The following is a 982-nucleotide window of genomic DNA, read 5'->3' as shown; positions in this document are numbered from 1 at the left end:
GTGCTGACCATTAGCTCTCGTATCAAGCTGGACTTCCTCGTGGTATCAGAGCTGACCACTCCCCTGGTCATCGGTATGCATGGTCTTTCAGCCCTGGGATGATGATATGGATATCTCCTGGAGCTTGCTCGGTCAGAACTGGTATCGGCCCATCACAGTGGCACCAAGTCCAAGAAAGCCTAGCCAAGCATCGTCGACAGCCTTCTAAGAAGAGTGCTGGGACACAGGCCGATGACGTTACCCGGCCAAGCGACTTGCTTACTCTGGTAGACAACCCTACCCCGTATGCGGAAGCTCTCGACAGTCATCACCACTGTAACGTTTTCCCCTTCTCTGGAGCACCCGAGTGTCTAGCCGGTCTATCCCCTGCTATCAGTGATCTGCAGTCTGATGACAGCCCAATCCTTAGCCAGGCTTATGACCTGTCCGAACCCAAGGTGGATACTCCATCCTCTACTGAGGAGGGCACTACTCAGGCGACGGACTTCGACCTGCCCTATAGTGAGCTGTACTCTCAAGGGCCTAAGGATCTGCTCGTCTCGGTCGACAAGGGTCCTATAGTACTCAAGAATGGGAAAGTCATCATTGCTCGCCGTATGACCATGCAGCTGCCCTTCATTGGTGCTAGTCGTACTCCACCCTTTCGGTTGAAGCAGCTTATTCGCCGTGACTTGGCCCTGCTCAGTCGATTGCAGCAATCAGGTCATCTCGATATTTATGACGGTCTTCTGGACTCCTTCAAAAAGGCCCGCTATATTCGGCCCGTGACGACCAGTGATGTCGAGGCCGACCTAACTGACTCCTACTACATGCCTCACTTCCCAGTGTTCACTGCTTCCAAGACCAGTCCGTGCCGTCCGGTGTGGTGTGGTAACGAGCTCTCCTCCTACCTCTGTCGCGGTTATATCTCAGATGTGGAGGCTACCATTATCAGTTCATGGATGGCGCTGCGCACTAGCCCTTTCTATGCGACCACAGATCT

The 982-nt window shown here is 53.8% G+C and overlaps 1 protein-coding gene across 1 annotated transcript; it reads left to right on the top strand.

Moving 5' to 3' along the window:
• Positions 1-136: 136 nt before the first annotated feature.
• Pmar_PMAR026862 (hypothetical protein) lies at positions 137-860 on the top strand (the record flags this gene model as incomplete). Its single annotated transcript, XM_002782548.1, has 1 exon — positions 137-860. A coding segment is annotated over one exon (724 nt), but the record flags the coding sequence as incomplete, so codon positions are not given.
• Positions 861-982: the final 122 nt, after the last annotated feature.

This window comes from Perkinsus marinus (assembly GCF_000006405.1).
Source record: "Perkinsus marinus ATCC 50983 genomic scaffold scf_1104296939052, whole genome shotgun sequence".
In the NCBI taxonomy this organism is placed as follows: domain Eukaryota; phylum Perkinsozoa; order Perkinsida; family Perkinsidae; genus Perkinsus; species Perkinsus marinus.
This window is presented reverse-complemented; position numbering and strand designations above follow the sequence as displayed.